The sequence below is a fragment of the Plecotus auritus genome, assembly GCF_963455305.1.
Source record: "Plecotus auritus genome assembly, chromosome: 4".
Lineage (NCBI taxonomy): Eukaryota > Metazoa > Chordata > Mammalia > Chiroptera > Vespertilionidae > Plecotus > Plecotus auritus.
Window position 1 is genome coordinate 126,585,498 of NC_137775.1, and position 14,097 is coordinate 126,599,594.

The window sequence follows — 14,097 nt, forward strand, 5'->3', positions numbered from 1 at the left end:
CTTTTTTATCTCATGGCACACATTAACTACTAAAATTCTGCAGCAAACCAAAAATTATTTATTTTTACCAATCTGACAGAAAAGGTAGGTATAATTTTGATTCATTCACACCAGATGGCTGTTGTTGTATTGGCTTGTTGCCAATTTTAAAAGTTTGACAATCTAAGGGAAAAGAAGTCAGTGCATGTTTTAAAAATTCTTGCAGCATACTGGTCAAAATTCCTGGTCTAGACCAAATCTGCTATATCTTTGAATTATGCCTGTAGTGTGAGGAGCAGGGGTAGAGGGGGTGGGGGGAAGAGACTTTGTAGAAATGGTGCGCTCTCAAGTCCCTGAAAACATTTGACCTTTCTCCCCTACCTGCCCAGTTTTCCCCCTCCAATCAAAACATTTCCCCAAATATTCTTTATATGTATATTTCTAGGAGGCAGGATCTATAGCTCCTTTAGTGCCATTCTTCAAATAACATATTTGCCTGATAAATGTTTTTAATATGATGGTAATAATGACTTACTTGTTGATAAGAACTACCACATAAAACCTAATATTTTAGATCCAACATCAACCTTAAATTTAAAAACAACAACCATTCTTATGTTCCTAACTGTGGTTTCTTCTGGGTTTAGTGATTTCTTACAGTCTGTACCATCTGTGTTTTATATATATATCAGGGGCCCAATGCACGAATTCGTGCACTTTTAAAAGAACTGTGGGCCACGAGGCTGTGGTGGGTACAGGGGTGAGTCTAGGCCAGCCTTGGGCAAACTACGGCCCGCGGGCCGGATCCGGCTGTTCTCTCCGGTTCTCTTGCTCTCCCCTCCGCTCCTTTACTTTGAATTTATATTAGTTCACACAAACACTCCATCCATGCTTTTGTTCCAGCCCTCCTGTCCAGTTTAAGAACCCATTGTGGCCCTCGAGTCAAAAAGTTTGCCCACCCCTGGTCTAGGCCCATCTTCCACACGCCCGCTTGGCCCCTCCTGCCGCAGACCCTGTCCTCTGTCTGCTGGCAGCCCCGCTCCCACCACCGCTCCCACGAGCTGACAGCGCAGGCCCCGCTCGCACCTGCTGACTGTGTGGAGCAATTGGGGCCGGTGCCAGCAGTGGGTGTGAGTGGGCAGGCACTGTCAGTGGGTGCAAGCAGTGGCTGCTGCCCCAGTTGCCCCTCAGGAGCAGGGGGAGGTGGAGAAGCCCTCAGGGACAATCGGGGCCAGCAGCCACTGCTTGCACCTGCTGACAGTGCTAACAATGGGTGCAAACAGGTGGTGCGGGGCCAACGCCTGCAGCAGGTACGCGTGCCAGGCGGGACCGCAGCGTGTGAGAGCAAAGAATTTTCAATAACCACCAGAGGCTCGCCTCGATGACAGCGACCTGTGCCCCGCCTTGGTCTGGCGCTCCGCTCACCTGCGCCACCATCCTGCCTCGGGCGACCCCCGCCATGTTCCGCGCTCTGCCACCTGCTGCCAACGCCCACCATGTTCCGCCCTGGTGGTCAGTGCACATCATAGCGACCAGTTGTTCGGTTGTTCTGCCGTTCGGTCTATTTGGATATTAGTCTTTCATTATATAGGATTTCCTCACGGAAGACTGGTTAGACTATATACAACATATTTCAAATTCTTTTTTGTTTTTATGGAATTATGGACTTAAAGAAATAACCATCAATAATGAGATTGAGCCCTAGCCAGTTTGGCTCAGTGGATAGAGTGTCGGTCCTGGGTTCGATTCAGATCAAGGGCACGTACCTGAGTTGCAGGCTCCATCCCAGCCCCAGTCAGGCATGTGCAGAAGACAACCAATGTGTCTCTTGAGAGCATCGATGTTTCTCTTTGTCTCTTCCCATCCCTTCCACTCTCTAAAAATCAATGGAAAAATATCCTTGGGTGAGGATTAACAACAACAAAAATAATGAGATTGAATATATAATAGGCCTAACAAAGGCCCAACTGAGTAGCCCACAACACATTTCACCTCTTATTGTTAAAACTATTGTTTTTTTATTTTTGTTGGGGTTATTGCTGCTGTTGTTCTTAATGTTGTTTCAGAACCTGTGCTTAGTTTTTAAAAGTTTGATAGAAAGTAATTCTACCCATCCACATCAAATAATGTATTGTTTTAGAATTAATGGAAAGGATTCATACAATAATTCTAGTTGGGTTTTTGTTTCTGAATCTCCAGCCACTCACTAATAACAAGGGGGAGCAAGAAGTCTCTTTTGTATTTTTTATGGGAGGGACCACATTAAGATACTACAAAATTTTGGTACTTCTCTAAAGGAATATTACAGAAGAATTCCATGGAACATTAGTATGTCAACTCCGAATCAATGAAAGTTTATGGTAATTCTTAATCTCGTAACTTCCTCACCATCTTACCTGCTGAGCACATCCTCAAGAGGAACTCCTGCTGCTTACCTATTTACCTTATTTTTATTTACATGAAGAGGGAGAGTGTCTTTAAGGAGTTAGTGTGACTATTGCTTAAAGGATATAACCTAGGACTCCCCAGCTTTTAGTAAACATTCTTTAAAACACAGGCCTGCTCTGTTTTTATTATGGCATCTCTCATTTAGCAATTTCTTGGCCCATCTCTCTCAGAAATTAGGAAAATACCTTTAATCAGTAGATTTTATTTTTAAAACAACAATGAGAAAGAATAAGGAGGGGCTTATCTTCAATAATTCAGTTTTTTCATCTACTATATTTCCTGGCCAAAAGACTTAACCTTTTGAGGCTTTTTTAAGATACTGCATGTCATTAGTTTCTGACCTGGTCTGAAAGTGCTGCATTAGGCTGCCACCTATGTCCACTTAGCCAGTAAAGGGAACCCTGAGCACCCGCTAGTGTATTGCCTATAGATTTCCAGACCTTACCTGTAAAATGTTAGTGCCCTTGAATCTCTGAGAGAAAACCCTGGAGCCAGCTCCCATGTTGGGCAGAAATTTCAATTTTAAAAAGTTTTAACAAATGTTCCAGTTGATATATTAATGTAATGAAACTTCCACTGAGACTATCTTAGCCTCCAAAAGAAATATGACAAAACTCTCAAACCTTTCAGGAGGAAAATTTAGCAAAGAAGGTCTATTATAACACCTTCCCTTTTGTTAACCATAGCAGAAAAAAGAGACTTGCATACCCCTCAAAAATAGGACTCAGACCAGACAGCAGCTGACAGTACTCACATCTCTGATTCCTGGGAGGGAAATAAGCCAGGACGAACTTTGAAGAACCCCAATCTTGAGAATTGACAGGGTAGACCTTCAGTTAACATTCCATCAATCTCTGGAAAACTTCTGCTGGACCCTCTGCTCCTCAGCTGTTTTTTTGTGAAGGATTTCCTTTGGCTTGTTCAGGCAGTTTTACTGCGAAAAGTTTGGAGAATACATCTTTTTAAAGATTGGTCTTATTGATATGTTTTTTCTTCCCCTGAGAAATCTTTAGTTCCTGTCAGTAGGTGAAATACAAATGCTTTCTCTTATGTTGTGTGGAGATCAGCAGTAACCTTTTTTTAAGTTTCTGCATTTTAATATTTTCTCCTCCCACCCAGGCTCTCTGTAGTACTTGGTACTTTTCCATAGGAAATCTAATGACTTGAGTACTCAGCCAGCTGGTTACCTGACTTGCTTTTGGCTAGAAGTAATACCTTTTATAAGTGAAGAATTTGTTTTAGCAGCTCATTTAGCTTGGGGAGGCATGTCTGTAAGAATGCTTGCGCCATATCTACTTGGAAGTGAGACAGACACTTTTAAGGTATCTATCTGGTAAACTGTGGTAGAGATGATAGCTTGGCTTTAACTCTGGGTCAGGGTTGACATTTAAAGCAGATAACCATTTGAAAAACTATGGGCCCTCTCTCCAGGAAAATATACACATACACAAAAGTTTGCATTTTTCCTTTGGACTCTAGATGAAGAACTTTTGACCTAAAAATACAAAAAGTTCATGTTTTATACTGTGTATTATTATGTAGTCTTCAAAACCCTCTCAAATACATTATTTTATCTCTCAGCACACATTTGAGATAAGCAAAGTAGATGTGATTGTTTCCATATTACAAATGAGGATTACAGATATAAAGTGTGGGAAAAGTTAAGAAATGGAGATACAGAGAGAACCTCTGATTATCATCCTTTGTGTATTTGAAAAGGAATTAACTGTTTTCTCTTGGCCTGATCCTCTTTAGGTTAAATAGATCTTCTGTCTTCCCCAGGAGTTCTGTTTTTCTTACTGTTTTAACCATCTATTCGTAACAGCCTCAAACTGTGGAAATCAGAATTAGACCCAGTTCTCTTGATCCCTGAGCTGGGTATGAAGGTTTACCTCATTCTAATCTCTTACTTTTCAAAGAATCTTTTCTGCCTTTCAGTATTCCGCCCTGGCAAAGCCACAGATGGGATCAAAGGGTTGGCCAAGGAAAGAGTCAAGAAAGTTAGAGCTGCTTTGTTCATGCTTGGAGAAGGTGTTGAGCAGTGGTTCTCAAAGTGTGGTCCCCAGAGCGGCAGCGGCAGCATCTCCGGGAAACTTGTTACAAATGCAAAATCTTGGGCCCCACCCAGATTTACTAAATCAGAAACTCTGGGAGTGGGGCCCAGAAAAACGTTTTAATAAGCCTTCCAGATGACTTGGAAGTACATAAAGTTTGAGAACTCCTTTGTTAGATAAAATCATTAAGTGGTAAAGCTTTTCCTGTCAGTAATAGTGTCCTAAAATGTCTTCTGGTTGTATTTGGTGTAGATCTGCAACTCCTTTTGGTTCAAGTGTGATGACAAGCCATTGGACCAAAGAGTTCCTTTCCACCTGAGTGAGTAAAATGAGGAACCAGCTGAGAGTGTACTAGGGTGAACATCCTTTGTTAGCAAAAGCAGAAGTTTAGAGATCCAGCCAACAAGCAGGAAACTATCCGTCTATCTCATTTCTTGAAATTATGAGTGACGGTGAACATCAATAATGGAATTCAATTTCTGTTTTAATTTCTGGTGGTGGCATTGGGCAAAGTTGCCAGTTAAAGGGCTTTTGAATTTAAAATTCTTGGATTAGCCATTTCAGAATTGTGATTTGATCAGAGCTCCAAGATCATCGGGGATGACGTCATTTCTGAGACCCAATCTGATAAGAAAGTAAATGTAAGGAGTAATTAAATTAAAAATGAAGTAGGGCTAATGTACCCGGGATTAGGACCCAGGGAGTTTTTGGTGTTTGATTGATTGATATCATTAGGTATGGTAGGGGAAAGAGCCTCAGCTCTGATATAAACACGGGCTCCCACATTCTAGTCCCATCATTTACTTACTGTGAGACCTCAGGCAAATCATTTGTTCTCGCAGAGCTGCACTTTCCTAATTTGTCAAATGGGGTTAATAATGCCTACTTTTAAACATTCTTATGCTGATTAATAGAAGTAACATGCACAAGGCTGTGTATAGTGGGCACTTAATAAATATTAGCTCTTACCCTTATTCTATTCTTTCAGAGATCTTTTCTCTCAAAGCTTATTCTAAAAAAAAAAAAAAAAAAGAATTTACCACTTTATGTTCTTTCTTCTGCTCAATAAGCAGCTCCCCCGCCCCCTTTTTAAGAAGAATTCAAATCACATTTCTACCCTGTCTCTATAAGATACAGTTGAATATGGATCTCCTATTCACTGGCCCCCTTTCAGAATTCAACAAATAAATAATGATTCTTTGCCCTTTCATTTGACTGTATTTGATATGTAATAAGGCTATTGTGAATCTGGGGACTCTGAGGCAATAGAAAACTCCCTTTGTCCTTCCTGACCAGTTTGGCTCAGTGGATGGAGCGTCGGGCCTCGGACTGGAAGGTCACAGGTTCAATTCCGGTCGAGGGTATGTACCTTGGTTGCAGGCTCCATCCCCAGTGGGGGGCATACAGGAGTCAGCTGATCACTGTTTCTCTCCCATCAATGTTTCTAATTCTCCATCCCTCTCCTTTCCTCTCTGTAAAAAATAAAAAATATATAAATATATGAAAAGAAAAGTTTCCTTTGTAGTCATACCTTCACAAAACACACAGTTACTGGTTTTAGAGGGAGGAAGGGACAGAGAAAGAGAGAGAAAAAACCCCATCTGTTGCCTCCTGCATGCACCCGACTGGGTGGCAAACTTCTGGTGCTTGGTAAGACTCTCGGCCAAGGCTGAAAAACTTTTTTTTTTTAAATCCTCACCTGAGGATATTGTTTCCATTGATATTTTTTTTTTTTTAGAGAGGGTAGGAAGGAGGGAGGAGGGGGATAGAGAGAGAGAAACGACTTGAGAAAGACACGTTGATTGTTGCTTCCTGCGCCCACTGGTACATGCCCTTGACCGGGAATTGAACCCACAGCCTTTGGTCAGCAGGCTGATGCTCTAACCATTGAGCAACCGGTCAGGGCTGAAAAAAACATAGTCACTCAGTACCTAATCAGCAACAATCTGGAGATGGGACTAGAAATCAGATGTCAAAACCTGTCCCCACTCTAACTAACTCAAGGACACAGAGTGTGTGTGTGTGTGTGTGTGTGTGTGTGTGTGTGTGTGTGTGTTGTGGGGTGGGGAGGGGCTGCCTGAGCACTTAGCACCATTTTTTTTCTTGCTATCTTAAATTCCCTCATTGTTTTAGTGGCTTTGTAGTTAATTTTTTTTTCTAATAAGACTAGGCTAACTAAAATCATCTGACATGGAAAAGGAGGAGGTAAGGTTAAAAAGGAACTTAATTAGCAAGGTAATTATAGCAGGCAAAAAAGTGCCCAGGTTATATAAATACGCTATTGTTATGCGCATGCAAGTTGGGCCTTGTCAAGGGACTTGTTAAGGTTTAGAGGTCAGAGGATCATGTAATTAGGTGTTTAGGAAAAAAATAAAAGCAAAACAGCCACCAGAATTAGGAATGGCTGATGAGCCACTAACAAATGGGTTATTACATTGGGTTCAGTTACTGGAGGAGTTGTTAGAGCAGCTTCAGGGATTCCAGGGAAGGGCAGCACCCCACCTCCCAACCGAGGGGGGTGGGGAAAAAGCTAGCTGGAATCAGAGCCAACAGAATTGCTGATGCGGAAAGTTTAAAGGCCCAGCCACAGGGGTCCCTAGACCGGAGAGGTGGCAGTAAGGGCTGGTAATGTCACTATGCTGAGCAACAAGAAGAAATACATTGTCAATGGCAACTCTGGGATTAAAGCCCAGGTGAGGCTAAGCTCTTATTTTCCAGTCTTGCTGCTGTGATGACCATTAATGTGAAAGGCCAGCTGCTTTTTCCCTCCTTTCCTGCTCTCATCCCTCCTTCTGGCAAAAGGTGAGCTGCCCCTCTCCTAACAGTCTCTTTCCTTTCCTTATCTTGATGTTTGTTGAAATTAGGCAGTTCTCTCTGAAAAAAAAGGTGGATTATCTTAAAGGACTCTTTGATTTCAGACACATAGGAAAATTAGGGGTAGGATCTACCAAAATACCCCTGCCGGGGATGGATAGACTACTGTGTTACAAGATGTTGAGTGTTACAAGGTGGGCTGTTGAGTAAGGAATTTAACTATTAGAGTAGGTGGGCAACAGGGATGACCTACTTAAAACATATGCTCTGGTTATCAGTAAGAGATAAACATATTAATTTCTCCAGAAAATGGTATAACATTCTATATAAGTGGTTAGTCTCTAATAATTCTTCTGTCCAAAAGAAACTTGAGTTCAGTATCTAACAAGTAAACAACATTTAGTACTCTATGCCTCTGAGTGGAGAAAGCCCACATAGTCTTCTGTAGTGCCAAAAACAGCCTAAACTTGACCTAAATGGAAGGAATTACTGCAAATGGAGAAGAATAGAGAATAGAGCTCAGCTTAGGGAAAATGGTTTGAGATGATGATGCAGCTATGGTTTAGTGTTATTGGGGTAAATGTATGTGTACCCACCCACCCCTGATCCTAGAGAAGTAGAGTGATTGGCCCCCTCTAGTGGTGTGTGGGATGGGAGGGGGGTGTTAACATACCTCTGGGAGGGTTTATCTGTTACTCTCTTTTTGTTGTTTTAAGGAGGCATGGTTAAAGTTAGTGACTCATTGTGACCTTTGGAAGGTCAGTTATTACTCCTTTTCCTAGGTGGGCCTCTAAAAAAGAATAAAGACAAGTCATTGTCTTAAACAAGGTTGGTGAAATGCAAACCAGTTTTGAGCTTGACTGCTATCCTCCTCCCCATTTTCACACCAACCTTCCTCCCCTTCCCAACTTTTTTTGCCCTTAAAACTTCTTTTAACTTTAAGCTTGGTTTATGCTTACCATGTTTACTTAATATTCAACCACGTACAGACAGTGAAGATAGACTAGGCTACTTCAGATTCATTTCAGCACATGACTGCCTACCATGTGTCAGGCATTTGTGTCTGAGAATGTAAGGTCACCCTTACGTACATAGCTCCTGACTTTATGGAGCCAATTGCTTATACAGGGACAAGGTAGTTATATTCAGTGTAATAAGTGCTGTGATAGGAGATGCACATGGAAGTTCATGTATATCCCATGGGAGTTCATAAAAGGGCACTTTACCTATTTAGCAAAATAATCAGTTTTGCCCTTTTCTATTTTGCAAAGAACTTCTATTCCAATGAATTTTCCTATTGCTGAAAATAATTTACAACTCGGGAAGTGCAACATAGGCTTTCTATGTTGCTACAGCTATGAAAATGGTATGAATTCCCCTGAAAGTCATGCCAATCTAATTCAATTTGTCATTGGTTCCTTTGTCTCAATACTCAGATGACTTAGTAGTTACCTCTAGCTGCAGGAGGAAATGGAGGTCAGTTGCTGCTCTCATTTTGATATGCTGTATCTGTGTTCTGTCCATCAGGGAATCATCTTTTTATTATGAAAGGTAGAACCAGTTGTCAGATTTTTGATGCTTCCTGTCTCCTTGCCACCTGGGATCCAGAATAATTTAAGCAATTAATGCAAATTTTTAATTAGGGAAAAAGAAAAAAGATATTTGTTGAAATTATATGAGCTTTGATTGGTAAAGTGTTAAAAAGTAGCAGCTGGAACCTCCAACAGTAGGAGAAAGAGATAAAAGTGCAAGAAACTCATTTTCAGATAGTGTCCAAAATACAATCTCGAGTATTGAGGTTTATACATATTCAGTACACTTATTCACTCCTTTACATCTGTCATATTATAGTTAACTAGAGGCCCAGTGCACAAAATTTGTGCACAGAGGCGGGGGTGTCCCTCAGCTCAGCCTAAACACTCTCCAATCTGGGACTCTTACAATCCAGGACTGCTGGCCCCAACCGCTCGCCTGCCTGCCTGCCTGCCTGCCTGATTGCCCCTAACCGCTTCTGCCTGCCAGCCTGATCACCCCCTAACGGTTAGTGGTTAGGGCCTAACCACTCCCCTGCCAGCCTGATCGATGCCTAACTGCTGCCCTGCCGGCCTGAATGCCCCTAACTGCCCTCCCCTGCTGTCCCGGTCACCCCTAACTTCCCTCCCCTGCAGGCCTGGTTGACCCCACTGCCCTCCCCTGCAGGCCTGGTCCCCTCCAACTGCTCTCCCCTGCAGGCCTGGTCTCCTCCAACTGCCCTCCCCTGCAGGCCTGGTCGCCCCCAACTGCCCTCCCCTGCAGGCCTGGTCACCCCTAACTGCCCTCCACTGCAGGCCTCGTCCCCCCCAGCTGTCCTCCCCTGCAGGCCCGGTCACCCCTAACTGCCCTCCCCTGCTGGCCTGATCGCCCACAACTTCCCTCCCCTGCTGGCCATCTTTCACCATATGGGGGCAGCCATCTTTTGTGTGAGTGACGGTCAATTTGCATATTACCTCTTTACTAGATAGGATAAATGATCACTCTTGTAGCTTTTAGGTATTTTATGATAGCAAGCATTAAAAATAATAAATTAATGTTTACTGTACTTACTAGTATTAAAAAGCTAATTAATACATCTTTAAAAACTATAGTGACTATCTGCAAGAGCTATAAGAAGATTTATAAACTGTAGGGGCTGGAGTGGGGGAGTGGATTTATTGAATCTCCTGCTATGTTTCACAGTTTACCTATAGGCGTACCTCAGAGATAGGGGGGTTTGTTTCCAAACCACCGCAATAAAATTGTAATCTTTTGCTGGTGGAGAGTCTTGCCTTAAATTTGTAAAAACAAACAAACAACATAAAAAAATGCATCATCTGTGAAGCACAATAAAACAAAGTATGCCCATATATTGTTTCATTTAACCCTCTCTAAAACTTGTGAGGTGTTTTCATCTTTGCTGTATTTATGAGAAAATGAGGCTCATAGAAACGTCTTGACCAACATCACATAGCTAGTGAGTGGCATAGCCAGTATTTTAATGCAGTCCCAGGAACATTCTGTCTGAATGGAAAGCCTGTGTATTTTTTCATTATACCAAACCATTTCCTGAGAATCTTAAAACCTTGAAGGCAAGTCACTTTACCTTTCTGTCTGTACCTTGCAGTTTCTCATCTAGATAGGTGAAAATTGAAATAGTCTCAAAATTCTTTTCAGCAAAACTATAGAAAGAATTTCTGAATATGACTCAACTTTCTAAAAATTAATTTTAACCAGAAATCCCATTCTTTCTCTCTCTCTCTCTCTCGTCACAATTTTATTGTAAAAAGCATATAGCCCTGGCTGGTTGCTCAGTGGTTTGAGTGTCGGCCCACAGACCAAAGGGTCGAGGGTTTGATTGCTAGTCAAAGGGCACGTACCTCAGTTGCAGGTTCAGTCCCTGACCCCAGTGGGGACACGTGTAGGAGGCAACCAGTAGATGTTTCACTCCCTCCTCCCTCCCTTCCACTCTCTCAGGTGAGGATTTTAAAAAATAATAATAATCTATATATATATATAAAAGCTTAAGTCAGTGGTCAGCAAACCGCGGCTCGCGAGCCACATGTGGCTCTTTGGCCCCTTGAGTGTGGCTCTTCCACAAAATACCACGTGTGGGCACACACATACAGTGCGATTAAAGGAGTACCCTAATTAAGTTAATAATAATGTACCTACCTATATAGTTTAAGTTTAAAAAATTTGGCTCTCAAAAGAAATTTCAATTGTTGTACTGTTGATATTTGGCTCTGTTGACTAATGAGTTTGCCGACCACTGGCCTAAGTGACTGTCCAGTAGCTATGATGTGCACTGACCACCAGGGGGCAGATGCTCAATGCAGGAGCGGAAACCACAGGCATGGAAACATGGAATAGACTGATGAATCTCAGAAAGAAGAGTGGAGGGGGAGAAGGTGAGAGTGGGAAGAGATTAACCAAAGATCTTATATGCATACTAGAGACCCGGTGCACGGATTTGTGCATCGGTGGGGTCCCTCGGCCTGGCTTGTGGGGATCGGGGCGAAGCCAGCTCCTTGACATCCCCAGAGGGGTCCCAGATTGCAAGAGGGCACAGGCCAGGCTGAGGGACCCCACCAGTGTACAAATCCATGCACCAGGCCTCTAGTAATAAAATAAAAGCATATAGTCAGAGAGTGGATTGAATATTTAAATTTGATGGAAATATAGTAAGTAAAGAATGAAAAATCATTCTTCTATCCAGAGTGTTAACATTCTAAAGATGGGTTGGTACAATTAGATCAACTGCCTTGAAATGTTATCTCAAAACAGAGGTTGTTTTCCTTTATGTAACTAGAGCCCTTTTTCTTAGCAGATCCAGTTTGCTGACCAGAAGCAAGAATTTAACAAACGTCCCACCAAAATTGGACGTCGCTCTCTGTCTCGTTCCATTTCTCAGTCATCTACTGACAGCTACAGTTCAGGTGAGTACTGAACTTCTATGGACTCAGCTATGGAGGTATGACCAATAGACCCCATTGCCTACCCAAGGCTAATTAAGCATGGTCAAGCCCGTGCTTTGGAATAAACACTTTGTCTCTAAGTTGAAATTCACACCAAAATTCTAGATGGAATTTTTGGATTCCTCTTGGCAAACATATCAAACTCAAAGGCTAACACAGGCCAAATAAACATGGTATGCAACACATGGGCCGCGAGTTTGATATGCTTCTTCTTGGGGATTCAGAGTGGAGTTTAATAGAAGCCTCTTTTTCCAATAAAGGTAGAAGAAGGTGATTAAGGAAATTGAGTTCTGATTTATTCAGAGGGTGGGAAGGAGTATGTTGCCCACTGATGACCTTCACTAAACAACATATGTTAAGACTTTTGTTTTTCCTTTCTTTGAAAATAGAAGAGGGGTTCCCTATCCTTCCATCTGGTACTTGCATATTAATGGAGAAATCTTAATTGCCCCAACAAACATGAAAATGTTGTAGCTAGTTCAAGTGAGCCCTTTGCCTTCTCTTCTAAGTTATGATATTGTATTGCTTATTACTCCTTTCTTCCTTTGCAGTGGCACTAATTCAAATATATGGGCCCTGAGTTTTATCATTTAATGTCAGATGAGCTGTTACCATGTAAAACCCCTTGAAGGCATTGGCCATTTGTGTAACAGTGCCCAGTATGTATGTGATCTAATATGGAGCTATTTTATTTTGCTCTTGTGTTGGAATGTGGTAGGAAACTGAGTTGTCTCTTCACATTAGAAGTAGTAATATTCACTAGAAAGTTTTCATCATGACCTGAAGTTTTATTTGTTCTTCACACAATTAGGAAAGCAGTATTTATTATGTAAACTTGAAGAAAGCTTGCTTAGAAAACTGTAACTTTTAGATTGGTAGATTGTTATTTACATTTTTACATTCATTTTTTACTTTCTCCCCACAATAACTGAATGATGTAAAGCACATGAGATAATTTCCTATGGATTTTTGTCTGCAGACACCAAATGTGGTACCACTCTTATTCTGCTGAAATAACCAGTGTTGAAAATCATAAACCAGCTAATATAACTCTGGAAACTTTAATAATTGTGAAAATGTGAATTATAAAACAGGGTATAACATTTTAGACTAATAATTTGTGCATGTTATCTAAAGATTATACTAAATAATAACTATATTAAATTTTAATTCCAACTCAATTTATTCCCTACACACTAGATCCATATTTCCAACTGTGTTCCTGCAGAGAAAAACTAATGCCTGCCTTCCCAATGAACCCCTATATGCAGGGAGTATACCTACAAAATATCTGTTTACCTAGAAGAGTGTGATTGATGCACTTGGTTTCTAAGCGAACACATAGTTGGCTGGTAAACTTATTGGTGGGTGACATTAACTGGTGACACTCTGGAAAACGTGGACCTTTTAAATTGCCATTTTTATAGTAAAAAAATTATCAACTACATATATCCATTTAAGGGTATTAAGCTCCAGATCATTGAAGTCAAAACATTCTGGAGATGAAAAAGAACTTAAAAGTCAGTTCTTCGGCTTTCTACTGGATGCTTGGAATTGCATTGATGGCAACCCTGCAAATAGCTATCTGACCTCTTTGGAAGCATTTTAAATGATAGGGTAACCCTTCATTTATCTAGTTATTTAGCTCCTGATAAACTCTTCTAGTTATTGGAATTTATTTTTGTTATTATTATTATTTAATTGACTTTAGAGAGGGAGGAAGAGAAAGACAGAGGGAAACATCAATATGAGAGAGAAGCATCGATCGGTTGCCTCCCACACCCACCCCAACCGGGGATCAAACCCAAAACCTGGTATTACAATTCCTCGAATTTAAAGATTTTACCTAGAATTAGAAATAAAAATCACCATTTTGGGGGCATCCCACAGTCAAGGCTATCCTCATCTGGGTATATTCCAGATTAAGTTTTCCTTTAAAAATATTATGCCTAAGTATATAATATTCCAGATATGGTCTGAACTAATCTGTAGGAAGTGTTATTTCCATAAACTCAGTGCTTTTAAAATGAATCCCCAAAATACGTTTATTTGCATTTGTGTCACACATACTGTTACCTCATTTGTTTTGGGGGGTTTTGTTTTGTTTTTTTGCATGAACAATTTTCAAGGCTCTTAAACATACGCCGAATGGAGATGCCTACTGCCTTGAGTCTTGAACTGAGAGTTGGGCGAGAACTAGTTTCTAGTCTTAGATCCATGTGTGATTTGTTGTATAATCCTGGAAAACTTGTAGCCTGTGAATTAGTAACAGAGGCAATGGGAAATGATATGAGATAACACAGAAAAAGCTC

General features: G+C 41.2%; 1 protein-coding gene across 4 annotated transcripts in view; it reads left to right on the forward strand.

Annotated features, from left to right (window-relative positions):
- AHCYL2 (adenosylhomocysteinase like 2) overlaps window positions 1-14,097 on the forward strand; it is a 191,118-nt gene that overhangs the window by 137,050 nt on the left and 39,971 nt on the right. For 3 of the 4 annotated variants that reach the window (XM_080664134.1, XM_080664136.1, XM_080664135.1), the window contains exon 2: window positions 11,638-11,746. In XM_080664134.1, the coding sequence (XP_080520260.1) occupies window positions 11,638-11,746 (109 nt within the window). Of the gene's footprint in view, window positions 1-11,634; window positions 11,747-14,097 lie in introns of all 4 variants that reach the window. The other variant, XM_080664133.1, reaches the window with a different exon arrangement.